Source organism: Psittacula echo (genome assembly GCF_963264785.1).
Source record: "Psittacula echo genome assembly, chromosome: Z".
Taxonomy (NCBI): Eukaryota; Metazoa; Chordata; class Aves; order Psittaciformes; family Psittacidae; genus Psittacula; species Psittacula echo.
Window position 1 is genome coordinate 11,428,937 of NC_137742.1, and position 27,387 is coordinate 11,456,323.

Genomic DNA, 27,387 nt, shown 5'->3' on the forward strand with positions numbered 1-27,387 from the left:
GGCTGCAGCCTGCTCTTGGGGCTGACAGTGTCCATGTAAATGAAGAGTTCTACCCATTTGTGAGGGGTGGGCAGGAGGTTATTCCAGGGAAAAATGAGTCAGCTGTCTGTGCCTGCTGGGAGCAGGCTGATAGGGACAGTGTGGCGCTGATGATATGCATGGCACGATGCTGGCCAGGATGGATGCCCTGAGGTGGTGCTGGCTGACACAGGCAGGGTGATGCTGGCTGATACATGCAAGCCTATGGAGGCCAGAACAGATGCCTTAGGAGAGTGTTGATTGGCACAGACCGGGTGATGCTGTCTCAGGTGGACAGAAAGATGCTGGCTGATATGTGCAGGACAGTGCAGGTTGGAGTGGATGCCTTAGAGTGGTTCTGGATGGGCTGGGCTGGCCACAGTGATGCTGGATGGTATGTGCAGAACAATGTAGCCTAGAATGACACCTCGGGGAGTGGGAAGATCCCACTCTATGGGTGAGGTTGGCCCATGGAGAGTCAGGTGCGCTGACTCAGCATTCCACACACTTCTCACTCCTGACCTACTGGTGATCTCTGAATGGGAGAAAGAGATTTCAGGGCCATGCTCCCTGTGTCCAGAGACCCTAAATGGCCTGGAAAGGCACAGACCTGCACTGATCAGCCCTTCAGTGGATGCAGGGATGGGCAGTGATGCAGGACCCCCAGCCTGCCCTACTCTTGATATGGCCAGAGCTCTCGCGGACCTGCTCTCCCTGGCTGTATGAGCCTCTTCAGATCTAACTGCTGTCTCCTGCCATGTAAATACAGGCCAGAATTTCTCCTTATTCCTTTCCTGCTCTACCGGCACCAGCTCAGGTCTCTGGCACAGGACAGCAAAGGCAAAGAGCCCTTGGTCACACCAACCCGTGCAGCCCTGAGCTCCTGATCCGTGTTTGCCCTGCATTTTCCCAGCATGGGGACACCTTGGCAGCTAGGGACTAGGTGTGACAGTGGCACAGACCCTGCCAGCTGGGGTCCCAGTGTCACAGTCCCTGTACAGTGCCCAGCGGGATGGGATGAGGCAAGGGGGGAATGCGGGGTGCCTGGTGCTGCAGGGATGCTCTGTGCTGTGGACGCTGGGATAATGCCCTCTCCCTTTCCTCTCTGCCTCCTCCAGATGCGCAGTCCCATCCCAGGCCTGGGCAGGGTGATGGTGTTCCTCACAGCAGCCCTGGCATCAGTCTCCCTCGCCGTCCCCGAGGGCTGGGGAGAGGAAGGTGAGCCCCCTACGCAGCACCCCCTGTCCCAGCCATGGGGTACCCCATTCCCCTAGTCAGGGCATATACAAAACCCCATGGCAATGAGTGCAGTCTGGCCAGCATCCTGCTGCAGCTGCTCACTGCCCAACTGGGACCAGTGCTTCCCAGTCCCACATGGTGGTATCTGCATGGAGCAAGACCCCAGAACCAGCACCCAGCTCCCCAGGGGATACCCCAGGCTGCTCGACACCCAGCCCTGGCAGGGGTTGGTGCTAACACCCGTCTGGGGATCTGTGTGTCCCTTTAGGTGTGCAGTACGGACAAGTGGGGACAGACGTGACCCTGTTGTGCGCCGGTGCCCATGCTGGGTAGGTCTTTTCCATGCACACCATGGGATGTGTCCAATGGGATGGCTTGCGTGGTGATGCTGGGGTGACCCGCTGTCCCTGTCCTCCAACACCCCTGCATGGTCTCTCCTCCCCAGCGCTGCGGTGCAGTGGAGACGAGCAAACGCTGCGGCACTGCCGGAGGGCTCAGTCATCCATCAGGGAGCTCTGGTGCTGCCTGAGGCCAGCCTGGCCACCACGGGAGCCTACAGCTGCCATGGCGAGGACGGTGGCCTCCTGCACGCCGTGTCCCTGCGGCTGGGATGTGAGTAGCGTGTCCATGGGCTGGGGCGTGTGGGGTGTGCAGCCGCACCAGGTCGAACCCTATGAAAGGGTTGTCAGGAGGGGACTCTGCAGTGACAGGATGGGGGACCCCTTGCTGACTGTCGCTTCCCCCGCACCCCAGACCTGCCGGGGGTCCCCTTTGTGTCCTGCAGAGCATCCGACTATGAGAATTTCTCCTGCTCCTGGACCTCCAGTGTGGAGACCTTCCTCCCCACCAGATACATCACCACCTACAGGTGATGTAGCCCTATAGGGCACACGGGCTTGGGGGGTTACAGGGTGCCAAGGGTAACCACCAAATTGTGGTGGCCATCATGGGTTCATCTCCTGCACCCTGGAGCAGGTTATGCTTGGGGGTGAGCAGAGCACCAAGCACTTGCTTGCCCCATGGTGGGCGCAAGCAGTGTTGGGAGGCAGCACAAGCAGGTTCCCTCCCTGCTCATGGCTTTGCCAGCACCAGAAGGGCTGTAAAAGAGAAGCAGGTCATCTGCGAGCCACGGAGTGCTTCAGCATGCTTCGGGATGAAAGGAGCCCTGACAGCATTGCTGCTTCTAATTATCCCAGCAGGCCAAATTAGGGGGCTGCTTTGAAGTGAGGCAGAGCTCATAAAGCAAGCCCTGCTGAAAGCTGCAGGCGCAGGGGCTCGGGTGTGCTGGGGAGGGGGCCATGGAGCATCAGGGGTTCAGAAGGGAGGAATGGTGGGAAGCAAACGGCCTCGGGGCTTAAAGGAGAGCAAAGCCAGCTAATGGGGAGCTGCTTTTATCAGTGTCCCTGTGCCTTTGCTGGGACCGCCAGCCCTGTGCCAGGCTGCTCACCAGCAGGGATGGGCATGGTTTTAGCTCTGTGCCCCTTGCCATGTCACCCATGTGGCAATGGGGCCAATGGGGGTGCAGACGCCTTTGTGCCGTCCCCTCATCCTCACTGTCTGCTTTTCCATCTCTCTCCGTGACAGGAAGAAATCGCTGACAGGTGAAGAGAGGCGGAGGTAGGGCTGAATCCCACTCTGGTCCCATTCCCTGGGGATTGGTCCCTGTCCCAGAGGCTCTGCCACTGTCCTCAGCAGGGTCCCCAGAGTGAGGGCTACCCGTATCCATAGGGAGAACAGTTTGCCCCAGGGGGTACCTTTCCAAAAGGGACTTTGGGCTGGGATGGAGACATTCATTCATGCTCAGAGGGACATGCAGAGCTCTGCAGGGCCGAGGGCAGCTCAGCTGTAACAGGGGCTCCTCCACCAGGCTCTTGGCATTGGTGTGTCCCCACATGTCACCAAGAAACTGTCTCTGCATGGCGGGTGGGGGCACACATCACCTCTCTGCCTCCCTGCTGCAGGAACAAGAACGGGCACATGGGGCCGTGCCTGCAGGACCCATCCCGCCCCGGCACCTGCACCGTCCATGGGTCCGAGTTCTGGAGCTCCTACCGCCTGAACATCACCGAGGTGAACCCCCTGGGCTCCAGCTTCCGCCTCCTGGACGTCACCATGCAGGCCATCAGTGAGTCCGCATCCATCCATCTGTCCATCCCAGTGTCCATCCATCCCACAGGCAACCCGCTCTGGATGGCAGCGTGGCAGCCCCGTGTGATGAGGGCTCCCTTATCCTCTCCTATGCAGTTAAGCCAGACCCTCCGGAGGGCTTGGTGGTGGAGCCCATCCCCTTGGCCCCACGGCGGCTCCTCGTGAGCTGGAAGTACCCTTCCTCCTGGCCCAAGGAACCCCACTTCCAGCTCCGATTCCGGCTCCAGTACCGACCTGTCATCCACCGCTCCTGGTCGGTGGTAAGCAGGGGGTGAGGAAAGGCAAAGCTGTGGGCACAGGGCAAGGGAGGGCAGTGAGGGGTGCCCCAGCCTGCCCCACAGCTCCCCTTTGTTCCATGCAGGTGGAGACGGTGAACCTGTCCGAGGTGATCACGGATGCCTTCGCTGGGCTGGAGCACGTGGTCCAAGTCAGCGCCAAGGATTTCCTGGATGCAGGGAATTGGAGCGACTGGAGCGCCGAGGCCCGGGCAACACCAGCCAGAGGTGTGAGGGGGACAGGCTGCAGCCCCAGCAGCCCTATGGGGTTGTGTCATCCTGCCCTAGAGCCCCTTCAGCACCTGCGCCTCCCCAAGCCCCTTCCCTATGGCACCAATTCCCCCAGATGCCACCCAGAGCTCCTCGGGCCCCTTAAAAGTTGACCCAAGGAGATGGTCCCATGAAAAACTGACCCCATGTAGGAGGCTTTTGCAAGGGAACAAAGCATCTCCCAGCCCCACAGCAGCCATATGGGCACTGCCCTCCACAGCCTTAGGGCAGAGAAGGCCTCCAAGAGCACCTCTAGCACCCTTGGGGCACAAGGGCATCCTTCTTTGGTCCCTGGGTGCTGCCCATGCTGTTGGGTGGGTGTCTCTGACCTGCTCTGTCCTTGCAGACCTGGTCACCACAGCGAGTGAAGAAACCACTACAGACACCAGCCTGGAAAGCCTGGCCGAGGAGCCCTCCCAGGCTCCCAACCCTGAGCCCATCAGTGAGTAGAGCCGGGGGTGACGGGCAGCAGGGCCAGGTTGGGCTCTCTTGTGGCTGAATGTCATGGGAAGCGTCTCCTGCCCCATGCCTGTGTGTGTTCGGGGTGCTGGGGTGTCCAGCAGCTTCCGATAGGCTCCCCTGGATGCCAGGGGCTGTGGCATCCCCAGGCCATGACAGTGTCTCTGTCCCAGATCGCAGCGAGCCCCTGGAGAAGACGGCGGTCCTGGTGTCCCTTGGGATCTTCGCCTTCTTTGTCCTGGCTGCTGTTCTCATTGTCATCATCCTCATCTGGTAGGTTGGGTTGTGACAGGGAGAGGACTGCGTGATTGCTGTCCCCATTCCACTCCATCCCTTGAACCCTCACCATGAGGTACCCGATGTTCCCCCTGCTGTGCTTTGGGGTCCCTGCCCAAACAGACTTGATGCCAGCCCCATAAGGTAGTTTATGCTCCCCTTGCCCCAGTGCCACATCACTGCACCTTCCCAGCACACCCCACCATCTGCAGTACTGCCCAGGCTGCCTGGAGCCTTTCTCATGAGCCCACATCTGTGGGACCTTTCTCTGTACACCCAAAGATGCTGCTATTAACATCACCTCAAAGGGTCCTGCATTGCTGGGGACTGTCATGCTCCAGAGTCAGCACTGAGACCTCTCCATATGCTTTTCTTATTTGGGATTCCTGTCCTTGGGTCTCCTCATCCTACACAGCTGGGCTCTCCCTCCCATGGTGTGGCTATGCTGTTAGTCCCTATCCCCATCCCAGCCCTGCTCTATCAGCTCCTGTATCCCTGGAGCTGACCCATTGGATTGGCTGGGCACAGCTGGATGGGGATGCAGCATGGAACCGCTGGGGATGCGGGCAGTCCTGGTGCCAAGGGGGGGTTGCTTGGGGTCCTCAACCACCACTGCTCTGTCCCCAGGCTCCGGGTAAGGAAGCAGGGCAAGGACAAGACCAAACCTCACAGCTTCTTGGTTGCTGCCACCCACCTGAAGGCACTACCGAGTGAGTCGGGGTGCAGGGGGTGTGATGGGGGGAATGCAGGGGAGGGAGTGCGGAAAGTGCCTTCCTCAATGGCTTCCTTCTCTCTCGGCAGAGGCCCAGATCCTGTAGTGATCCCTGGCCGATCCCCGCTCCCTGCGCCCGCTGTCCCATGCGTGGAACTTGATGCCACTGCTGGTCCCCAAGGACCCCACGCTTCCCGGGTCACCCCACGGCCATGGACATTGCCAGAGCAGCCCCCAGCACCCTGGGGATGCAGTATGGATCCTAAGGAGAGGCTGTGCTTCCAGAAGCTTTGGGCTGCCCATGGCCACCTGGAGCTGTTTGGAGGCACCTTGGACTCAAGGCAACGGGGCCAGCCCTGCTGCTGAACACATGGGGATAAGAGGCTGAGCCAGCCGTACCTCACTGCCTAGTGTCGAGGGGGACTGTGTGTGCAGGCTCCTGGGGGTGCTGGGCATCAGTGAGCAGGGGGTGCTGAGCCCTGCCCGTCACCCCTCACCAGCCTGCAGAAGGGACCCCCCATCTATCTGCCCCTCTCCCGCGTGCTGTGCCTGGAGAGCACAGTGGTTCCAATAAAGGGGATAGTGTTGGCACTGTCCTGGCAAAACCAAGCTTGCAGATGGAGCTGCGTCAGGGGAGAAGTGAGTGGCACAAGGAGAGATGCCACCCTGGGGATGGTCCCCATATAGATCAGTCTTAGCCCCTCCAGGCACCACTTGCTGAGTGCTGTAAGAGGATGCAGCAGATGCCTGGGACATCTCCCTTGTCCTCGCCAGCCCGGCAGCAGGGACAGGACCCTCTGCACAGCCCCTCTAACTCAGCATGTGGCCCCCTCCCCGCGCTTTGACCCAGCCCCTCTGATTGCTTCCATGTGTTGGCACCTCCCCATCCCAGTGCTCAGCGCCAGTGGCCCAACAAGATCCAGATGGGGAGGGTGGAAATGGAGGCAGCGGCAGTGTGGGGAGCACAAGGAGAGGGGCCAGCGCAGGGTGGGTCCCTGCTCCTGCCCTGCTGGGGGGATGCTTCACTTCCAGTGGAGCCCCTGGGCTGCCCTTGAGCTCCCTGGAGTGGGGGACAACTCCTGGAAGGGTCACCATGGGGACTGGGATGAAGGGGACAGGAGCAGGGATGTGCCTTTTGGCAATGGCTTATGTGCCCATGGACCCCTCTGCCCTTGCTGGGGGTCTCTGCAATCCTACCCTGGCTGCAGAGGCATGGGGGCTGCCTGTGCCATTGCTTGGCTTTGTGGGATCCTGGGCCCTCATTGCCCTGTGTGTCCATGCTCAGCCTGGATGGAGGAGTTGGGGGTCAGCCCTCCAATCTACAGTGTGCTACTGCGGTGGCACCACCCTTGGGTAGGAGCAGGGCTCTCCATGGAGCAAGTAAGGCAGGTCACAGGTGGGAGATGTGAGGGGACATATTCTGACTGGGCTTCTGAGCCCAACAGCCACATCCCCTCTCCCAGGGACAACTCAGAACTTGCCAGCTCCAGATGCTCTGGGCCCCAGCACCCAACCAAGCCAGAACCCTTTCTGATGCGCCATGGTCACCCTTGTCTCACCTCAGTCCCCAGCATAACATGGGTAGCCCTTTCCACTTGGAAACCTTCTCTTATCAGGAGCAGATCTCACTTTGCTGATGCTATGGAGGAGCTCAGGGCTGTGGATATCCATAGGATATTGTTGTACATGGATGATGTCCATCCCATAGCTGTGGCTCCAGCACTGCACACTGAGCTCTGGTTTACGAGCACCTGGTGCTGGTTTAGAGGCTGACTGCTGCTTGAGGCACACAGCGGTGGCTCTGGCCCCCGTATCCTGCCTGCTTATAAACTCCAGAAGTTCCAGGCGTGCTCCAAACAGGACGGGGTTGTTGTTGGCTGCGGGAAGCAGAGACCACCAGAGCCTCGCATGTCCATGAAGGAACATGTGCCTGCATTGTGCAAGCTCAGGTGGGTAAATGAGAAATGACAGGCAAAGGTGACCCATAGCAGTGCTGTCCCCATGTGCCAAGCCCTGTGTGCCCTTCCGTAGCTGGTTGGGGTCGGATAATGGGGACGCCCAGTTCCAGTAACCAGGGCAGCTTGAGGGCAGAAGATGCTTATCTGGTCCTCATCACTGCATCCCACTGCCCTTGGCCCTGAAGGGTGACCCCTTTCCTCTCTGATGGAAGCTTTAGAGATGAGACATGCTGCCATGTGGCAGCAGGAGATGCTGTGAGCAGCTGAGAGGTCTGCATGCCACCACAAAGCCTGGTGGGATGCCCAATGGCTCACCTCACTGCCCCAGCAGCCTGTAAATATGACGCATGGGCATCAGGGACCCCAAGGAAGCAGCAAGTTCAGTGCTTGTCAAGACTAAGGATGCTTAGTGCTGGGTGCTGCCCTCCCAGCTGCCCGGGGGGAGGATGGACACAGGCAAATAGGGCTTTCCACTCAATGCAAGGGGAAGGCAGGCATGAACAGCAACCTGGGATAAAGGAGAGGGCTCCAGATGCCAAAGTCAACTTCTCCTTCAAACCGTGGAGAAGAAAAACAGGAAGGGACCATGAGAGCAGTCCCAGTGCCGGCACCTCCCTGTCCCACCGCGGGGCCAGGGCACTTCCTCCGAGGCTCGGGCTCTTTGGTGGCTCACACAGTGAGCAGGAGGCTTCCTGCTGTGGGCTGCAGCCCTGCCCCAAGTAGGCAGAGGCACTTCCAAGCTTGCTGCTGTATCCCACCCTCCCCGGGAGGATGCTGTGCCAAGATCGCTGGAGGAGCTGGGACAAGCCAGGCCTGGGGATGCTGAGGCTGTGCCAGGTCAAAGCAGCCTGTGGGCTGCATCCACGAGGAGCAGGGATGAGTCCAGCTTCCTGGCATGGGGCAGGGACCAGTCCAAGCTCAGCAGGAGAAGAGTGAAGGAGAACGTGGCCTGAGTCTTGCTGAGGGTACAAAAATCACAGCAGGCAATGCTACGAACCAGGGAAGGTCCCCAGCACTGAGGTGTGGAAAGGTCCATGTCCATCTATACAGCACAGAGTGGCCCCATCCAGAGCATCTCTCAGGCAGGGGCTGAGATGCACCAGCTGCCCATCTGAGTGCAAGGCTTGTTTGGGAAAGCAATAGCCAGCAGGACACTGGATGTGGATGGATGTGCAGTGGTTCCTGGGCTGTTTGACTGCACTAACCCTGCCAAATCCAAGCTATCCCTCATGCCTAGCTCCTCCTGTCCCTGCCTCACTGCCAGGATCAACCCGCATCTTGCAGCAGAGGAGGCGGGTTGCACAGGACTGTGAAGCAAAACAGTCTCAATTTACCTCTCATGGCTGCTCCAGCTTCCTTCTCCAAGACATCCTGAGCCAAGGAAAGAGGTAAAAGCAGCTCTAGCAGATCTTGGAAACCACAGGGACACAAAACATATATATCATGAAGCAAGGGAAAAAGGAAAGGGTATGTATACAGCCAATGGTTCAGCAGGGAGAGAAGAATGCATGGATTGACGGAAGGAGCTGTGCAGATGTATAGATGGTTGCATGATTGCTTGGAGAAGGAAGGGATGGATATACGGATGGGTGCATGGATGTATGGATGAATACAGGTAGTTTGGACACCCAAATACCATCCAAAGCATCAAAGATGCTCATTATGCAGGGGTGACTTGTGAAGACAGCTGGAGGCCAAGTGTGTAAGTGAAGCCCAGCGGCAAAGTAAGGGTAGTGTTTGGGAACAAGTCACAGTTGCAACCCATGCACCCAGTCCCCATGGAAGTGGCATCACAACCAACATGAGGAGATAGAGTCCAGAGTGTTACCAGTGCGGGTCCTGAGAGTGTCAGGGGAAAGCCTCCCATCTCCAGAGGGACAGCATCCCACTCGGGAGCTGCTTCCATCTCAAGCTGTCTGGGCACCGGGAGTGGAGGAGCAGCAGGGATTTACCCTGGGGATACAGTGAATATGAACACAAATGCTTTAAAAACCCAGTGCTGAGCATTCACCCCGTCCACAGCTTTCATCTTGCCTGCACATGGGATAATTCTGCATGGGGTCTTGCTAGAAGGTCCAAACACACAGTCTGGTGGAGACCCCTGAGATCACCCATGCTCTCTCTTCATCTGCCTTCCTTTCTAGTCACCATAGACCTGAAAATGTACCCATCATCCACTCTTTCCTGAAAGAGAGAAGGGGAGACATCACTTGCTATGCCAGATGTGCTGGCGCCCAAACAGATGTGGAGAGGGGAGGGACTGAGACATCTCTTATTGCTGCTCTATTGCAGGCTTCTCCCTGCAGAAATGGGTTGTTTCTTTGCTTGCTGGGGCTGGCCTCTTCCCTGCCTCCAGGATGCTTTTGGTCTTTCACAGCCAGGAAGCACCAAGCACGTGGCCACACAGATGCTGTGAGGCTAAAGCCAGCAGCTTAGCTGTTCCCAAGCACTGCTGCTCATGATGCTCTCAGGAAATGGCTGCTCTCTTCTCAAAGCAGCAGCATCTCTTAGGATGAGCTCACTGAGCCTAGGACTTGCCTGCCAGCTTTTATTGCACTGAAAACAGTCCTGTTGTCCAAGCACGAGTTCCCAGTGTTCTGTGTGCCTGCCATGAAGCGTGGTGGCACTGGGGGACACACACAGTCACGCTGCTTTTCACCACAGTGCCCACCGCACATTCCCCATGCACACATATCATAATCATAGCATCCCAGACTGGTTTGGGTTGGAAGTGACCTTAAAGCTCCTCCAGCTCCAACCCCTGTCATGGGCAGAGACGCCTTCCACTAGAGCAGGTTGCTCCGAGCCCCGTCCAACCTGACCTTGAACACTGCCAGGGATGGGGCAGCCACAGCTTCTCTGGGCACCCTGTGCCAGTGCCTCAGCACCCTCATGGTAAAGAACTTCCTTCTCCTCTGCTGTGCAGTGTAAGGACTGTATCTCCTCAGTGCTGCCATGTCACTTGCTCAGAGGAGGTGATCTTCTCCATTCCCCATGGCAGAAACTCCATCCTCTCCTCCAGCTGTCTATAGCTGTGTGGACTGAAACAGAGCAGGACACACTTTGGGAGCTTCCCTGGGGAGGGACAGACCGGAGTTAAATGTGACTCTGGGAGTCTCCTGTGGCTTTGCAGGGTTACAACACACGGGGCCCTTCCAGCATCCAAGGAACTCCCAGCCTTTGCACCACACTGGGAGATCCATCACATGTGGCAGTGGCTGAGCTCTACATACTGCTGGGCATTGGCATAGTCACCTCTGTGCTGATGGGTATGGAAGTGGTAAGGTGCTAAAAGCGCCAGTTCCATGTCTACACATGGGATCTCCTGAACCAGGAGGATCTGCTGACTTGGAGGGCACTGATCCCCAGAGGAAAGTGGATCTGGAAGGCACCAGTATTTGGGAAGATGCTGAACTAGAAAGCACTGATGGCAGGGAGGATGCTGACCTGAAAGGACACTGATTGCCACAGAAATCCTGGAGATGCCAACCTGGAAAGCGCTGATTCCCAAAAGGATGCTGATCTGGAAGGCACTAATTCCCAGGGTGATGCCAACCTGGAAGGCACCATTTATAAAGGACACGGTACTTTCTGCCCTATTCCAGAGCATGCTTTTTATCTTATGCTGGGCATCAGCTCAGCCAGGGGCCACTCCAAGGGCTTGGGCTGTGACACCACAGGGAGGCACCCATGGCAGGCTGCAAAGAGCACGGTGAGATGCCTGCAGGAAGCTGAGCCAGCACCACCTCTCCCAGTTTCCCTCCTTCCCAGAGTCCCTGCTGGGTTTGGGAGCTGCTGACTAGCTATGGGCAAGGGGGAGCATGGCTCCCAGCTCCTGCCAAAACCACTTCGAGCCCCATCCTCCTGCAAGCAAATGCCCAGACCCTATTTTCCCACTAGATGGCAAACATTGCCTTCAAAACAGCCTTTGGAGGAATTATGCCTTCCTAAGAATGACAAAACCCTTCCTCAAGGCAAAGCCTGAATGGGCCTAAAGCTGCTCCAGAATGGAGCAGGGACCCCTGGCATGCTCCTCATCTTGGTTTTTTCCATCATTTCTTACACTATTTTCCTTTCCCACCCACCTGGTTTCTCCCTGGTCCTGGAAAACCCATGCCTTGCCCTATACCAGTGGAGCTGAGCACTCCAGGAGTGCAGGAGAGGCATCTGGTTAACCCTGCATAGCGCCTTGAACTCCTACAACCACAACGTGAAACCCAGAGGCTTTGTTGGGAGTTAATTACACTGTGGTTTGCAAGCCAAATGTGTTCTTACTCCTCCTTGCAAGCCCCCAGGTCCATGGGCAAGCTGGGTATAAATAAAGGAGGCAGGGATGAAGGCGGTGCAGGTGGATGTACACACTTGCCTAAGATCTTCTGCCAGCTCAGATGTGCTTCCAGGCTTGTGCGTGTCTGTTTGAATTCAGCCCCAGGTTTTCTCATGGTCTCTGTGTTAACCTGGTGCTGTTTTCTGCACGCTTGCTGCTGGCTGCGCTATTGCAGTGTGGTTAAACATGATGTGTCACAGCTAGCGAAGGAGATGACTATGGAGGGTACATGTTTGAAGCGGGTAAATCAAGCCAGTTGGGCAAGGTCAAGAGAGAAGCGTGTCACCTCAGCTCTGTCCTGTGTGGGAAAGGGTCTGTGGAAGGATGAGTATCTCCCAGCAAGAGATAATGGCAAAGACCCTGAATGCAGATCCTCCTGCAGAACCCCCAGGCCAATGTGTAGGTACCTTCACCTGGGGTATTAAAACAGCCCTTAAGAGGATGATTTTGATTTTCAAACAAAAAACAGACCTTTGGGCGGCTGGAGGGGATGGCAGTCACCTGCAGTGCAGACACGGAATGAGAAGTAAATCATGCTGCTCAAAGCACTCCTTGGGGTACCTCAACAGGCCTCTTGGCCATTCAACAACATGCTGTCTGCTTTTGTGGCAAACGTGGGACTCCAGAGCTCAGCAGTGCCTGGACAGGAGCCCCAGGGAGCCCCAAAGGCCATGTTCCCAACGGCAGCCCACCACAAGCATTAACCAGCTGATGGCAGCAGCTCTATTTTCTCCACAAAGCACTCTGGAACCCTGCATCTGGCAGCATCCTCTGCCCTTGCTGCCTCCAGCGTTTCCTGCCTGAGGACATCATTTGGTGTCATTTACACGTGAGTGAAAAGGGTTCTTCAGGCATCCTGGCCAGCTTCCTTCAGGAAGGGATTATTGCCTCTTCCTCTGTGAAGGCTGGGAAGTCCCTCTTGGGGCTATTTATGCTCAGAGAAAGATGTGGAAAATGAAAGAAATAGTGTGACTGGGGAATAGAAACCAAGGGAGCTGTTGGGATCCCATCTGCAGCATGTGGCTGAGTGCAGCAAGCCACTGACCCACTATGGCAACCGCTGAACTACGAGCAGAGCAGGTAGAAAGCCCTTCTGGCCCTTGCCAGCATAGCCAGGCTCCCTGCCAGTCCTGGTGTTGATGCCTTGGGATGTAGGATAAGTAAGGAGCAGTGACAATATGATGGTGTGGGGTTTAGTGCATCCCTGTGGCCTGAGGCTTCCGCAGCCCTTTGCCAGACCCACAGCCTTCCGAGGCAGCAGAGCAGCACTTCAGCACAGATGTGGCTGCATCACTCCTGAAGGTGGGATTTTGAGATCCAAGAGGGTTTTTTCCTGACCCAAGGACACCAAGGGATGGACAAATCCCATTGCCTAAGGATGCCACATCTTTGCCTTGACGGATGCCTGATTCCAGCTTTACAGTCCGCATTCTGGGAGCGGTTCTGGCCCTTTCCTGTAGGCTCAAGGTTCTGGGGTGGTTTTCACCAAGCCAATGCTCCATGTCTCTGCATGGCATCTCTAAGCAGTGACATGCTTAGGCACTGGTGGAGCTGCAAGGGAGCTAATCTGGGTAAGGAGCTGCACCTCTCTCCCTGTGGCCTTTCACAGGGGTTTGGCCATGAGCACGGTATGGGGCAGTGGAGGCAGAGGCAAAGGGGCTATGCTGGGGCTGCTGGGGAGCTGTAGGGCTGTGCATTCCCTTCGTGCTGGTTCAGATCCCCCTGCAGGTGATGGGTGAGAGGCATTAGCAAGCAAGGTACCTGTGAGGGCTGGGGAAATGGTTTTGCTGTGTGCAGAGCTGAGGGATGAGCCTCTCCATACCCAGCTGCCTTGGTCACCAAGGGATAAAGACAATAACCCACCATGACACTGAGACCCTCAGCAGAAGCATCCTGAAGAAACAAACACCCAACTACACAGAGAGGAGCAGGGACCCTGCAGAAAGATCTACGCTAGTTGGGCTCGTTCAGCCTAGAGAAGAGAAGGCTCCACGGAGACCTTGGATCAGCTTCCAGTGCATAAAGGGGCCGACAATAAATCTGGAGAGGAATGCTTTACAAGGGCGTGGAGTGACAGGACAAGGGTAATGGCTTTAAACTGACAGAGGGAAGATTTAGATTAGACATTAGGAAGAAGCTCTTCATATGAGGTTGGTAAGCCACTGGAATAGGCTACCCAAAGAAGCTGTGTCTGCCCCATCTGTGTAAGTGTTCAAGTCCAGGTTGGATGGAAGTGGATGAGCTTTAAGGTCCGTTCCAACACAAACCATCCTATGATTCTATGAAATTGGCTTTGCTGGGGACTGTTTTCAGGCCCCAGGCCAAGATGCTCAGCCTCCACCTTACTAAACTCTCTTCACCCTCCTTGGCTGCACTCAAATTGCCTGTTGGGAATGATGCCCACTCTTGGGGTCAGCTGCCCAGGGTAGTGAACTGGCCCACAGTCAGCCAAGAGTGGTGCTGAGGGTGATACAACACAAACGGACGTTTGCTTCAGTTACTGTGACCCACACAGCAGCCCTGGTGCCCTGCAGTGGGCACCGCTAAGTCTTCAGGAGGCACTGCGATAGTCGAGAAGCCCAGACCCCTACCTGTAGCATGGTTAAAGATACCTGCTGAGTTAGGGGACCCACTGGGAGAATACATGGAAGGAAACACACACAGATAGGATGGCAGTTTGCTGCAGCCAAACAGGAGGGGATCTCAGCAGAGATCCAAGCCTCAGAGTGGAGAAAACATGAAGGAATCAATGGTTTTGATGGCTCAATGGGTTAGTGGGCTCCTCTTCCTGCAGTATTTTAGCTGTTTGCTTATTCTTCTTGCATAAACATGTTGGCTCTGCTCCAGGGCCAAGCTCTGCAGTCAATAAACTCTTTCTCTACCCTTTTTCATCATGATCCTTTAAATGCAGCAGTTCCTAAGCTGTGACTTGAGGATCTACAATGAAGACCTGACAGGTGATCTACAGGCCTGCTTCACCTCTATAGTGCTCCCTGCTCTGCAGGGCTGGAAACCCATAAAGAGACATAAGAGCTGACTGGGGTTGGGAGCCCAGAGGAAGGGTACTGGTGTCTGAAGGGTCATGGTTTCATTTCCTCCTGAAGGCAACCACTTTGAAGAGAAATACCCAGAAAGGATCTGCTGCCTTCGTTGAAGCATCGGCTACAAAAGGAAGTGCAAGTTCCCTTTGCACAGGCCCTAGCACAGCCCACAGCAACTAATATCGTGGTTCCCCTGGCATAACAATCCCCATATCCTTCCTCAAAGCACAGCTGGGATACAAAAATAAAGTAAGAAAACCTGAAAAAAGACAGTTGCAGTGATGCTGGGTGTCGGGATGATGGGGGTCAGCAGAAGCCCCATGAGGTGCAAGGACAGGGTGCTGCCAGGTTTGCTCTGGTCACACCAAAGGAAGCCCAGCTCCTTCGTGTCTCTAGAGTCTGGATTTTCCATGTTGCACACCTCTCCTGTTCTCCTCAGCTCTGCTAAGAGCTGTAAAGGAGATGATCCAACCACCACTGCCCCTCTGCTCGAGGCAGGATGCAGAGTGACTAAGTACCTCTCCAGCCACACAATCCATCAGCAGCAAAGGGCAAATTAGCATCACTGATGTAAGAAGAGAGAGGGCAGGACTGACGCATGGGGGTTGCAAGACGGGCCTGAGGATGCTCAGGCGTCTGGAGCATCTCTCTTATGAGCAGAGATTGCGGGAGCCGGGCCTGTTCAGTCTGGAGAAGAGCAGAGTGAGAGGGGATCTCATTAATGCTGATCAATATCTGGAAGGCGGATGGCAGGAGGATGGTGCCAGACTCTTGTCAGTGATGCCCAGCAATAGGACAAGGATCAATAAACTAAAACACAAGAAGTTTCTGGAGACATTCAAAACACGCCTGGATGTGTTCCTGCGTAACCTGCTCTAGGTGGGCTGGACTAGATGATCTCCAGAGGTCCCTTCTAACGCTAATGATTCTGAGAGTCTGTGATTCAAGGATATGAACCTGCATCATATCAATGAGAGTATTTACGCAAATGCACCCAGGGCTGATTAATCTGCAAACCTGAGCAGCTTGTAAAAAGAGGGGTAAAGTGCTGAGTTCTCCCTTGATCATTCAGATTTACCTTCACTCATGGTTTTTTTCCTTTTCCCCTGAAGAGTTACCAGGCTAAGTTTGTGTATCTTGTACCCAATAAAGATATTAAAAGCCTTTTAATCTACTGCTGCATAATCAGCGGCTTATTTCACAGCGGAGGTGAACGGCGCTTGTGTGAGACATCAGCTGTGCATGGCTCGGAGCTCAATGAAAACATCCTTGATTAGCAGGGAAGCATTCAGTGGCACGCACTTGCTGCAGGCTGGGCAGGCTAGCCTTGCTCCGTCCCTGCCTCTCAATGTCCTCACACGAATACCATCATAGAATCAATTGATTTTCAATCTTCAAGATCGTGAAGTCCAACCTCCACCTCCACACTGCCAATGCCACCACTAAAAAATGTCATTAAAGGCCTCATCTACACGGTTTGTGAACACTTAAAGGAACAGTGACCCCACCACTGCCCCTGGTGTGGTAGCCTGTTCCAATGCCTGAGCACCCCCTTGGTGAAAACATTTTTCCTAATATCCCATCTAAACCTCCTCTGGTGCAGCTTGAGGCCGTTTCCTCTTGTCCTAAAAGGGCTATGCTCAACCTAGTGACAAAGGTGCCACCAGGGATGAAGCCAATGAATTTCACTAAGAAATGTCTCTGGAGCACTCTGAATGCCAGCTCGGAACTGGAGCAGGCTGACATCCACCAGCATGGGAGGTTAAAACAGAGTAGGAGAGACCAACCAGGATGGAGATTTTGGCTCCTCCCATTCTCTCTGTGTGCTGCACAAGCTCTTAAGGGTAAGCAGCATGGCACATATGAACATCCCTCACACTCATCCCCTTCTGTCTCCATGCATCCACTGCTGGTGCTGAAGGAGGTTTGGGAGATGCTTTCTCCTTGCTCTGTGTCTGTGTGAGAAGGGAGCTGTTGGGAGCAAGACTTGTGGACCCATCCCAGCACATCACAGAGCCATTGAGATAGTGTCTGCAAAGGACATGGAACTCTTGGAACAACTCCAGAGGAGGCCACGAGGATGATCCATGAGGAACACCTCCCATATGAAGATAGGCTGAGAAAGTTGGGGCTGTTCAGCCTGGAGAGGAGAAGGCTGCGTGGAGACCTCAGAGCAGCCTTCCAGTATCTGAAGGGGGCTACAAGGATGCTGGGGAGGGACTCTTCATCAGGGACTGTAGTGACAGGACAAGGGGTAACGGGTTCAAACTTAAACAGGGGAAGTTTAGATTGGATCTAAGGAAGAAATTCTTTACTGTGAGGGTGGTGAGGCACTGGAATGGGTTGCCCAAGAAAGCTGTGAATGCTCCATCCCTGGCGGTGTTCAAGGCCAGGTTGGACAGAACCTTGGGTGACATGATTTAAAGTGAGGTGTCCCTGCCCATGGCAGGGAGATTGGAACTTGATGATCTTAAGGTCCTTCCCAACCCTAACTGTTCTATGATTCTGTGGTTACATGACCAAAGCAGGGCTCACTTGGCCTGGAGGAGTGTGGCAGTCTTCTGCCGGGATTTTAGAACAGTGGAGAAGGAAAGAGAGCACTCAAGCATTTGCCATGGCCAGTGCCAGCACTCAGTATCATGGCTTGGGTTCCCTGCACACTGCAAGGAGCATCAGCATGCAGACACAGAGCCATGCCAGCCACATGTGCTTGTCCAAACCACACAGGAATTATGACTCTTACTGGTGTTGTCCAGAGACTCAGACCTACACTTGACCCTGAAGACTTCACAATCTTACCTACATAGACCAGGCAGGCAGTGAGGGAAGTGTTGCTCCATTACACAGGGAAGGCCATGAGAGACAGAAAGTGACACACACAGAGCATGGCAGGGCCACAGCAGAAGGATGAGCCTATTGTCACTAAGGAGCAGAGCTCTATAGCATCACTCCCCCACAACAAAGGTGCTTCTGGAGCTCAGAGCTGCAGCCATGTCTGCCTGATAAAGTCTCCAACACAGGCAGATGTCAATCTGCTCTGCTGGGACTGCTCCTCCACCATGGGAAGCGCTGGTGTCTTTCCACAAGAGGACCACAAACCCTCTTGCCCCTCCAGAAGTGGTGTTTGGGATGCAGCAACAGCAGCTGCAAGAGATTTAGATGGAGGGCAGGCATCTCTCAATGCAGCCCCTTACTCTGTGCCCATCTCTGAGGCTTGCCACATTCACCCCAAGCATCCCTGTCCCCACAGATCACTCTCTTTTTACACTAAAAAGGAAAAACCCCCAACCGCAACCAACCAAACCACAAAGTACTCAGTTTGTGTTGGAGTGACACATCATCAGGCTTTCACTCCACAGATGTGGTCCACTCCCTGCAGCACCAGCAGCTCCCTCACAAACCAGACCTGTCCCCCACCAACCTCTCTGGGCAACCAGGACTCAACCGTTCTTCTGCTGTAAGGAGCTGAGAGGCCCATTGTGGTGAGCAGAGAATGACATAGGGAGCACACAAGAAGCCTCCGCAACCTCATGCATCATGTCCTGAGTCCTGGGTCTCCCCAGATAACCTCAGGCAAAGCCATCCCCAGCTTGTTTTCCTCTGCTGTGAGTTCCTGTGGGTCTCCGGGATGGTCTGGCACGGACCCAGGGCTGGGAATAGCCCTATGTGACAGCTAGCCTTGGACTTTGCCTGCCTAAACAAAGACAAGAAGAGGCTCGGTGGTGCCTTCCTTCTCCTTCCCGGCGGGTGGCTGACTTTTTCTGCTGTCCGGGATTTTTCGGGAGGCAGGGATGTCTGGTTAAGCTTTGCTAGCACAGGGCAGGGAGCCAGGAGAGCTCTTGTTCCCACAGGACACGAGGTCAAAGGACCGGCACGCTCCATCCCGGGCAGCACTCACTGCTCCTCCGCCTGCAAGCCGCTTCCTCAGGATGTGAGAAACGCTGGGTGGGTGAAGCCCTCCTGGGGATGAAAGGCAGGGAAGAGCCTCTGATGGTGGCCTTCATCCCAGCCTTGCTGGGATCCCAGCAAGCAGGGTGTTTGGGAAGGGAAGCAGCCAGGGAGCAACATCCACTGATGAAACACCATGGGAGCCTATGGGGCCAGTCACGACATCAGCATCAACACGAAAGGTGGGCACAGGTTAATGACACTCTGTGATGATTCAGAGGAGCAGCAATGTACCTTACAGGAATAAGTGGATGTAATAGATACTGGGTGAAATTTATCAGTGCAAAGGGCAGAGGAACAGCAGTGCTTGGTGAGGACAGAGGCTCTGTTACTCTGCCTCACTCTCTAGCTGAGACCACGACTGGATACATGGGAAAAAGCACAAAGAACAGAGAAAACCAGACCCATCCTTCCCTGCCACCCCCTACCAGTACTCAGGAGTCACTAGTGCAGGACTTTCCCCTGGTGAGGCTTGTGTGGGACCCACGTGCGCCCACCCATGATGGGTTTATCTATCCCCTGGATGCTCCCCTCAAGCACCCTGTGTTGCAGGTTTCCATTACTTACCTATAGGGGGGTTGCAAAGGGCATTCCTGATTGCTTTAAACCTGCAGTTTAAGCCTGCTCATTTCAGGGATGGAGACAGCTCGTGTCAGGCCTAGCGACATTAGCACAGGAGCAGAAGGGTTTCAGAGATGATGTTTGTAACCGAAATTGCAGTGCTAGTCCTGGGTCAGCCTCCCTGAAGCAGGAGGAGGCTTTAAAAGACCTTCAGGGTTTCAGGGAGATGCAGTACACATCTAAGGGAGCCGTGGCACATGGAGGGCAGGGAGCTCAGTGCTTTAGCAGGCTTCAATGGTATATTCCCAGTCTACGGCTGAGAAGTCCTGGACCTGCTGCCCTCCCAGCAGCTTCCCTGTGAAGTTTACTCACCCTGCAGACACTGTGGCTGTGCTTGGAGCTGCCTGAAGGAAGGATCTGGCTGCCTTTTCCCTTCTCATCCCTCTGACTGCCATCCTGATGACTCCCCCTTTGCTTTCCTGTAAGAAAGGATCCACAAGCAAGTCTTTCCTTGGCAGGGCATGGAGCCAGCCTGCCTTATCAGACGCAGAGGAGCCAGCCAGGGACTTTCCAGTCTTTGCTGCTGTGCCCTGGTAGGAATACCAACCTGGTGTATCTTATTTGCTTCAGAAACATCCCCTGCTCCCCTGCTTTGTGCTGCTTTTGCACTCTTGGCAGCTCGGCCCCCGCAGACTCCAGCTTTACACTTTTTGATGGCTTTTTCCTGGCCCTGGTCATTCTCTGCCTGGAAATCCTTGAACAGCAGCATCTCACAGGAAGGCTGGGAAGGAAGATGCTGCCTCTGGGGCAGTGCAGACCACTCTGATCCAGGGGCAATCTCCCAAAGACCCAAATACCACGGCCTCCCCCTGCTCCCTCTGCAAGGAGCTGACAAAAAGGCTCACCTGGGACTTCCTACATTCAACATCAGAGGTGTACCCAGACTTAGTGTCCTGGCTTGCAGAGAAAGCCCTTCGTAGCAGATCCTTATGAAATCACTGTAGAGCTACCTGCTCTCCATCTTCACACACACTGTCTGGAACAGGAGAACAGCTTCCAGAAGAGAAGAAGCAGCGCTGAGCAGGTCGGAACTGCTCAGACTGGGATGTATTGACCCAAAAGGCTTATGTGACTGCAACCAGAAATAGCCTATGTAGGGTGAGTAGTAGGAATTCCTTCCCAGACTGAGCTGAAGGAGTTCTGGGAGCAGGGAGAGCAATGACCCTCTTGAAGCCCCACCAGAGCCCTTGTAGAAAAGCACTGCAGGGTCACATTTACAGGGGTTAACGCCCTGTTAAAAGAGTTTCTTCTATCCCTGCGTTTGCCTCCGTGCAGAATGGGAAAGCCAGCAAATCTGATGCTGTAAATGAGGCAGAGCCCCTCTGGATAGCTGGAAGCTTCTCGTCACAGCCCTGTCCCAGCTGCCAGCACAGCCCATGATGGATGGCCCCGGCGTGTTCTGGCACACCACGGTCCCCCCAGCATTTACTTTAGACAGTTGCAGCACAAAGAAGACAAATGAGATCCAGAGAAACCCAACCTGCTGTTGGCCCCCTCTGTTTCCATTTGCATGTCTGTTTTCTCCTCCAAGGCCCTGTTTCTCCTTTGTTTAGGGGCATGTCTGGCTTCTGATCTTGTTCCAGATGCTTTTTTTGCTCAAGCCCTTCCTCGTTCTGTTAAGGCAGTGAGCACAGACACTCCGGGGCCCACTTTGGATAAAACTCCTTGACTCAGACGCTTCAGACCTTGCACCAACCCAAAAACACAGCTTCCATTTGGTACTACCCAGCAGGCCAGGCAGTGCACGTTTCCTGCCAGCCAGACTCTCACAGCTACATCCCACTCCATGATCCTCAAAACCTCACAAGGATGAGGATAAACCACCAGGTAGAAAGGTCTCCAGCTCTCTGAGCTCTCCAAAGACAAACAGGACCCCTCAAAGCCTTCCTTTCCCTATGGCCCCAGAGCTCTGCCCTTGTTCAAGCCTGGATGAGCATCAGGATCCTGGTGATAACACCCAGATGCTTGTACTGCATGGTGTCAGTTCTGCATGGAGCCCATCCCTGCAAGGACAGGTGGTCTGGGAAGCATTTGGCAAGATGGGAACAGTGTGTCCTGCCAGCTAGCCCTCCAGCTTCAAACCAGCCTTTGTTTATCTCCACAGCTGCTTTCAAAGAGCGCTTGATGCTGAGCATTTTGGCTTCACGTTTGCCCTGAAGAGCTCTTTTCTTTCCTCTCTTTGGGTTGCCTTCTCTTTTTTTCCCAGCCCAAATTCAGATTCCGCTGGTGAAAAGAGCAAAGGCTGAGAAGGCCCTTGCCAGGAGCATGCTAGCATGTGGCCCACGTGGTGACAGCAAGGACACTGTTTCCCATCACTGATGGTTCACATTCTACCATTAGTGCCTGCACAGACTGCTCCGCTTCAGAGGAGCCACACAAGGGCTGTTTCCTTCACGCCAGCTTGCCGAGCTGTCTCTATGCTCCCAAGGCACCTCCATCATGTAGGCACTAGGTCAGGTCTAGATTTACACAAGGGTTTCTTGTGGGCATGGGCAGCTTCACATCAAGCACCCAACAAATGAGTGGAGTCTTCAACGTGTGACTTCACTTTCCCTTTACTGTGCTCTCAGCAGACCCCCCCTGCAGCCCTGTGCCCAGCTCCAGGGTCCCCAGTACAAGAGGGCCATGGAGCTGCTGGAATGAGTCCACAGGAGCCCTTGGAGATGCTGCGAGGGCTGGAGCAGCTCTGCTCTGGAGCCAGGCTGAGAGAGCTGGGCTGGTTCAGCCTAGAGAAGAGAAGGCTCATTAAGGGGAGACCTTAGAGCAGCTCCAGTGCCTAAAGGGGCTGCAGGAAACCTGGAGAGGGGCTTGGGACAAGGGCCTGTAGGGACAGGACAAGGGGAATGGCTTTGAACTGGCAGAGGGGAGATTGAGATGAGCTCTTAGGCAGAAGTTCTTCCCTGTGAGGGTGCTGAGGCGCTGGCACAGGGTGCTCAGAGAAGCTGTGGCTGCCCCATCCGTGGCCATGTTCAGGGCCAGGTTGAACACAGGGGCTTGGAGCAGCCTGCTCTAGTGGAAGGTGTCCCTGCCCATGGCAGGGGTTGGAACTGGGTGAGCTTTAAGGTCTCTTCCATAACTCTATTATTCCATCCTCCAACCTCCATCTTCTAGAGAGGTTTCCAAGGTGAAAATCCCTCAACTTCATGCAGCCCTCAGAGGAATAGCAGAATGTAGAGGAAGCCCACCTCACACACTGGGAACGCAGTAGTAGTCCTGAATAACAGGGAAGGGGAAAGAATTAGAAAGGACTGTCCCTGGTTTTCTAGTCCATCCTGTGCTGAGCCAGGGCCAGCAGTACTTAGAGCTTTCTGACATGCACTGATCTGACCGTAACTTTACAGCAGTGGAGATAAAGCCCTTCAGCTGCCTCTTCCTGCAAAATGGAATTTCCCCCTTAAGCTTGAACCCAGGGACCCCTATGGCTTCTTGACCTATAGAAGTAGACTCAGAGAGTACTTTTTTCACTTTCTCTCTGCAGTATCCCTCTGGGAGCTTGGAGAACATCATCTCCTACTGGAAGCAGGGTAAACCCAAGCTTCTTCAGCTTGTACTTGAAAGCCAGGTCACTCAGACCTCTGACCAAAGACTGCTCTCCTCCACAAGCCTCCCTGGTGGGTGCACACCTTTCCAGAGCCCAGTTGTCCCACCTGGGAACACCTCTCCCAGAGAAGCTTTGGCTGCCCCATCCCTGGCAGTGTTCAAGGCCAGGCTGGACACAGCGGCTTGGAGCAACCTGCTCTAGTGGAAGGTGTCCCTGCCCATGGCAAGGGGTTGGAACTGGGTGAGCTTTGAGATCCCTTCCAACACAAACCATTCTATTCCCCAAATCTTCATAGAGCAAAGCTCAAAGATAAATCAAAACAGTTATCCCTGCCAGCAGGGAAGGGGACAGGGCCTGGATGCAGTGTCAGCAAGTTGCAGGTCATGTACCACCTTGTCTTCATCCCACCAGGTGCAACGCAGCCCCTGTTTCTCCCCTTCCCACTGCACCAGCTGCCAAGTTCAGCTGTAGATCTGAGCACCTCTTGGCATGAGGCTGACTCAAAAATGGTTCCTTGTGGTGATTTTTTGCTTTAGCAACAGTTTTAAACACCGCTTCTACAGGATCTGAGCACGCCAGGAGATGCTGATTTTTGGAACAGGCTGCCTGCACTGGATTTGCTAGCAGCAGGGCTAGTGAGGAGTTCAGCTTGAAACCAGGCCAAGGTAGGGAGAGCTTCCCTCTACCATCCCCTGTCATGCTGCAAGATATCTACTGCCCCTGGTGTCTGTGCTGAGCTATGGGGCAGCTCAAACAGGGTAGAGCCTACTCTAAGTTAAGAAGTTAAGAGCTGAGTGCAAGCATCTTCAGGACCCGCCCAAGCCAACTGAGTCATAGGCTCATAGAATCATGGAATGGTTTTGTTGGAAGTGACCTTAAAGCTCATCCAGTTCCAACCCCTGCCACGGGCACAGACACCTTCCACTAGAGCAGGTTGCTCCAAGCCCCTGTGTCCAACCTGGCCTTGAACAGGGCCAGGGATGGGGCAGCCACAGCTTCTCTGGGCACCCTATTCCCCACAGCAAAGAGCCATTGCATAGCATGGACACAGCCTTTGGAGAGAGCAAAGATCAACCCGGTGGACTTCAGCCCTGCTTTCACCCCAGGCAGGCAGTGAAACCCACAGCCCCACAGGCTCTGACACCGGGAAGTCCCTGGGGTATCCGTGGCCTTGGCAAGGGACAGAGTATTCTGGAGTATTGCACAGTCACTGGGAAATGAAACCAAGCACTGTGAGAAGAGGGCGATTCTGTAGCTGTATCACACACAGGACACTTCTACTTTTGTTCTTTGCAACACAGTGGCTGTCATCCATCACCCTAAATGCCGACTGGTGCCTTCCTAAAAGCAATGTCAACCAGATAGGAGCTGTAAGTTACAGGGCTTTTCACGGAAAGCACTTAATTTCTTCACCAAAGACCACCTCAGCAGCTCATAAGACTCCTGATAGTAAATGCTGCTTTTCTGGAGCGTCGTTCCCCACCGGACAGAGTAGAGAGCCATGGCTTGGTAAGTTAAACAAGATTGAGGAATGCTCATGTAAACACAGTTGTGTGCTTGCGGTGTGGTGACAGGCAGCGCTCATCCCACCAGAGAAGTGGTTTTCCCAGCTGGAACATCTGCAAGAAAGAAAATCTCTCTGCTTTCTGTGGGAAACTGTAGAAGAGTGAGATGTGTTTGTGGAGGAGGTGGACCGGAGCCGCAGAGCCAAACAGCCCCAAGGCAAACAAACAGGCATATCACACCTAGCACATCTGCGGGGACACAGCACAGCTGGCAAATCCCTCTGGACAGGCACAGAATAGCCACCACTGAGGCAAGAGGAGTCCAAAGAAACTGGGCAGAAACTGGGAAGCACGGGGCCAAGAGACGGGGGGAAAAGCAGACCACAGGGTTAGAGGCTTGCACTTGGTAGAGCTAAACAAGGACCACAGGAAGAGTGTCTGATGTGCCTGGCTGCTAGCAATACTTTGTCTCTCCCTTTCTATCCCAGACAAGGGAAGAAATTTTCATGCTTATGTGTTTAATGCGTCCCTTGGGCTGCACATCAATGTCCTAAATTCATGAGAAGATCCAAAATCATCTCTTCTTTGCTGCTGCCCTTTTCTGATCCTCACCCCATGGCTGTCCCTCCCATCTGCTCCCAAGCAGAGTTAATGGAGCTCCCAGATCCTCATTAGTCCCCTCCGTGCCCCATCCCTTCAGCCTGAGCTGGCTGGTGCCCTCTCACCTCAACCTGCTACAGACCCAGCCCTGTTTTGCCATGCAGACATGCTGTTTTGCTGTGGTTTCAGAGCAATTGAGGAAAGGAAGGAGGGCAGGCTCTCCCCAACCTCCTGTCCAGAGAGCACACCTTGGGGAGCAGAGAAAACCTTACCTAGAGGTACTGCTAAGCAGGAACACAGGAAGGAGAGGTAGGGAGTGCCACAGAAATGTCACTAAGCCTGTCACCACTGCCTACAGGTTCATTGGGAGGGATGGGCAATGGAGAAGGTACTTTCCAGAGACTTCTGGCTGGAGGACAAGTCTCCTATCTGCTTGTCCTTCTGGTTTTCTCTTTAATCTCTAGTTTTTACTGCTACTGTGCATTAAGAGAAGATGGGTGCATCTGAGGGCACAAAGGACGGGTCGCACCTCCCTTTGCAAAGGGTACCTTTAGCCCTGGGATCTGGTCAAGGGTGCACCTGGCTTACGGCTGAGCCTACGCTGCAATGAGCTGTAGTACCTGAAACCTGTAAAAGCACAGAGCTGGGCCCTGCATGGGCACAGGGGTCCCCACATCAGACAACTTCTGGGTTCAGTCTGACCCCTGGGATTCAGGTCAAGAAGAGCACGCTGGTCCCATGCTCCAGTCCTGGGGATCAGGCCATGGAAGTGCAGGATGGGCAATACCACCAGGAAGAGCTCAGCGGCAGGGGTGGCACCAGCTCCTTCTCGGAGCCCCGCAGCCTGGCCAAGGGTCCTGGCATCTTCCCACAAGACAAATCTCATCAGGAAGTGTCCAAACAAGCAGCACTGGTGATGATATGCTGGGAATGAGAAGAGAGCAAGCAGGGACCTGGGAAAGAGTGATGCCATACCTGGATCCTCTCCATCACCCGCACACATTACTGTTCAGGCAAGAGCAAACAGTGCAATGGGATAAGACTAAATGGGCTGTCCATCACCTGGCTTCCCACCCTTCCCAACTGTCCATGTGTCTCATTTCTTCACAAAAACCCAGACAGGTCCCTGACAGCTTGACAGCCAGGTCCAGCACTGATGCTAAGAGAGCTGTGCCTATGGGAAGTAGCCTCTTGCCTTGACATCAAGTAGGGAAGACCACCAGCATGGAGGACAACCAGCCCTTGCACTGGTAAACATGCCCAGAGCATGTTCACAGCTCCCATGGACTCCTCTGCACCAAACAGCAATAAGAAGAAGCCATCAAGGCTGCAGGAGAAGAACAGTTTTAGCCCCTGCAGTGCAGCTCACCTTGTCTGTAGCTGCATGTGGGGCTCCAGGAGCAACAAACACAACACGTGAGGGATGCTGGTGACAGAAAAAGCCCCCATTCACCTCATCTTTGGAGGCAAAAGTCAAAACCAGTTCCAGTAAAGCCCTGGAAGGGGTATTTTATTTCTCTTCCTGCAGAGAAGCAGGCAGCTGTTTTACTATGGTCCTTGAATGGGTGGGAATGCCCATGGAGACCCTGAGACTGCAGCAGATTGTGCCTGCAGTGACTTGTGCCCTTTGAATGCAGCTTGGGGATCATCCAAGACAGGGGCCTACAAGAAATCTGGAGAGATGCTTTTTACAAGGACAAGTAGGGACAGGACAAGGGGAATGGCTTTAAACAGAAAGAGGGGAGATTTACATTAGAAATTAGGAAGAACTTTATGGTGAGGCGCTGGCACAGGGTGCCCAGAGAAGCTGTGGCTGCCCCATCCCTGGCAGTGTTCAAGGCCAGGTTGGATGGGGCTTGGAGCAGCCTGCTCTAGTGGAAGGTGCCCCTGCCCATGGCAGGGGGTTGGAACTGGATGAGCTTTAAGGTCCCTTCAACCCAAACCTGTCTATGATTCTATGGCAGGGGAGAGAGAAGTGCTTTCAAGATCCTGGCAGCCAGAGAACAACCCGAAGTGTACTCAATATTCTTAAATAGGTGCAGCCTTTTCTTTCTTTCCAGGCTTTGTGCACCGTCACCAGGAGAGCAGCTCTTCAGTCAGCTCCCTAGGGAAGCTTTTCAGTTATAATTATTTATAACTGCACAACATGTGAAATACAGGTCCCGGGCATGGACTGCAGGGACTGCTCCAGAGCACGTTACACCAAAGTGATCCCTGCACATCACCTCAGACCCGCTGAGGGCATGTCTGGATTGTACTGCAGCAAAACCTGATGCTGCCCCAGCAGTCCCTGAGGATGCAGTTTGGGTAGGTAAAGAGCAGGAAAAACACAGCTGGGAGAGAAAAACAGGAGGGCTTGGAACACTTTATACTGAAATTAGCTCTTGGCTGGGTTTTTGACGTGGCAGTGACAGGCTGCTTTCTCTAAGGAAAGTGGCTGCTTCCCCCT

General features: G+C 54.6%; 1 protein-coding gene across 1 annotated transcript; it reads left to right on the top strand.

The window, feature by feature from the left end:
* Nucleotides 1-1,136: 1,136 nt before the first annotated feature.
* Nucleotides 1,137-25,872, top strand: IL11RA (interleukin 11 receptor subunit alpha; the record flags this gene model as incomplete). The annotated part of the gene is made up of 15 exons (XM_080637345.1): nt 1,137-1,236; nt 1,526-1,586; nt 1,703-1,869; nt 2,011-2,125; nt 2,842-2,874; nt 3,219-3,382; nt 3,502-3,665; nt 3,767-3,908; nt 4,297-4,392; nt 4,583-4,682; nt 5,313-5,395; nt 6,683-6,777; nt 7,234-7,346; nt 24,252-24,342; nt 25,654-25,872. The coding sequence occupies 15 exons, from the start codon at nt 1,137-1,139 to the stop codon at nt 25,870-25,872; spliced, it is 1,743 nt and encodes a 580-aa protein (XP_080493471.1).
* Nucleotides 25,873-27,387: the final 1,515 nt, after the last annotated feature.